General features: G+C 43.3%; 1 protein-coding gene across 1 annotated transcript; it reads left to right on the top strand.

Moving 5' to 3' along the window:
* Window positions 1-50: 50 nt before the first annotated feature.
* On the top strand, window positions 51-395 carry PPTG_21510 (hypothetical protein; the record flags this gene model as incomplete). The annotated part of the gene is made up of 1 exon (XM_008898309.1): window positions 51-395. The coding sequence occupies one exon, from the start codon at window positions 51-53 to the stop codon at window positions 393-395; it is 345 nt and encodes a 114-aa protein (XP_008896557.1).
* Between the last annotated feature and the right edge of the window lie 620 nt (window positions 396-1,015).

Here is a 1,015-nt window from a genome sequence, read left to right as displayed (position 1 = left end):
CGGTAGACACTAATTCTTCACAACAGAACTCGCCAAACCAACAACTGGAAATGGCACGCACGCTCGGCGCCAAGGCTATTCCGGCCAGCACTCGTGTTGCGGTGGTGGCCTTCCTTGCTACACGATGCAAAGAGGGCCACCTTCGTTACTGCACGGTGTCGCTAGCAGTGAAGGTCTTCCGCATAAGACGGGCAGCCATCAAGCAGATCTGGGCCCTCCGAAATGACCCATCATTCCTCGTACTTCCGCGCAAGGCGTATCCGCGACGGCCTACTCGTCTGAATGCATTATTGTCAATGAGGGAGGCAACCATTTTAAGTTCCCTCGAGTGCGTAAGGTTCTGCACAATAAGTGTGTTTTACCAGCTTCTCTTTCGACGACAAGTTCGATTGTAGACAGTGGCTACAAAGCGCTCACATCACAGATTCTAAATCAATAAATGATCCGGTTTTTGAGTATCACAAATCGTAGTATTTACTTACTAATTATTCGATTAAATTCGTCCTGAAATATGATTGGCAGGAATTTTCGAATCATATGCCATCAATTATGTTAACGGACAAAAAAAACTCACTTCTTTGAGGGCCTAATTAGGGATCTTGCGCGCGATTGTGAGCGGTTTGGCTTGCGATATGTATTGAGATACCCCCAAAAAAAAAGAGCATCTGGTTAAAGTTCGATCTAATATCGCTATTTTGGAGTGGAATTACGAAAAAAAAAAACTTATCGAGCTGCAATTTGGCGTCATTCTTGCGCTGTTATTTTCATCCTACTTGCTGTTAAAACAACACAAAAAAAGTGAGGAGAACCGTTATTCCGAAATCTTTCGAACAAGGGTGTCAGTGCATCAAAATTCTACCTACAGATATAATTAGGCGGAAATTTGTCAAATAGCCATAAATTCGTGGGACAGAGAAGTAATATAGACCTTGTTCAGCTGTCTCAAAACAGTGAATATGTACAGCGAGATGATATCCGATTAGACAGGGAACATATGTGATTAAAGCCTTGTGCA

This window comes from Phytophthora parasitica (assembly GCF_000247585.1).
Source record: "Phytophthora parasitica INRA-310 unplaced genomic scaffold supercont2.6, whole genome shotgun sequence".
In the NCBI taxonomy this organism is placed as follows: domain Eukaryota; phylum Oomycota; class Peronosporomycetes; order Peronosporales; family Peronosporaceae; genus Phytophthora; species Phytophthora nicotianae.
Note: the sequence above shows the minus strand (reverse complement) of the source record. Positions and strands in the feature narration are given on the sequence as shown.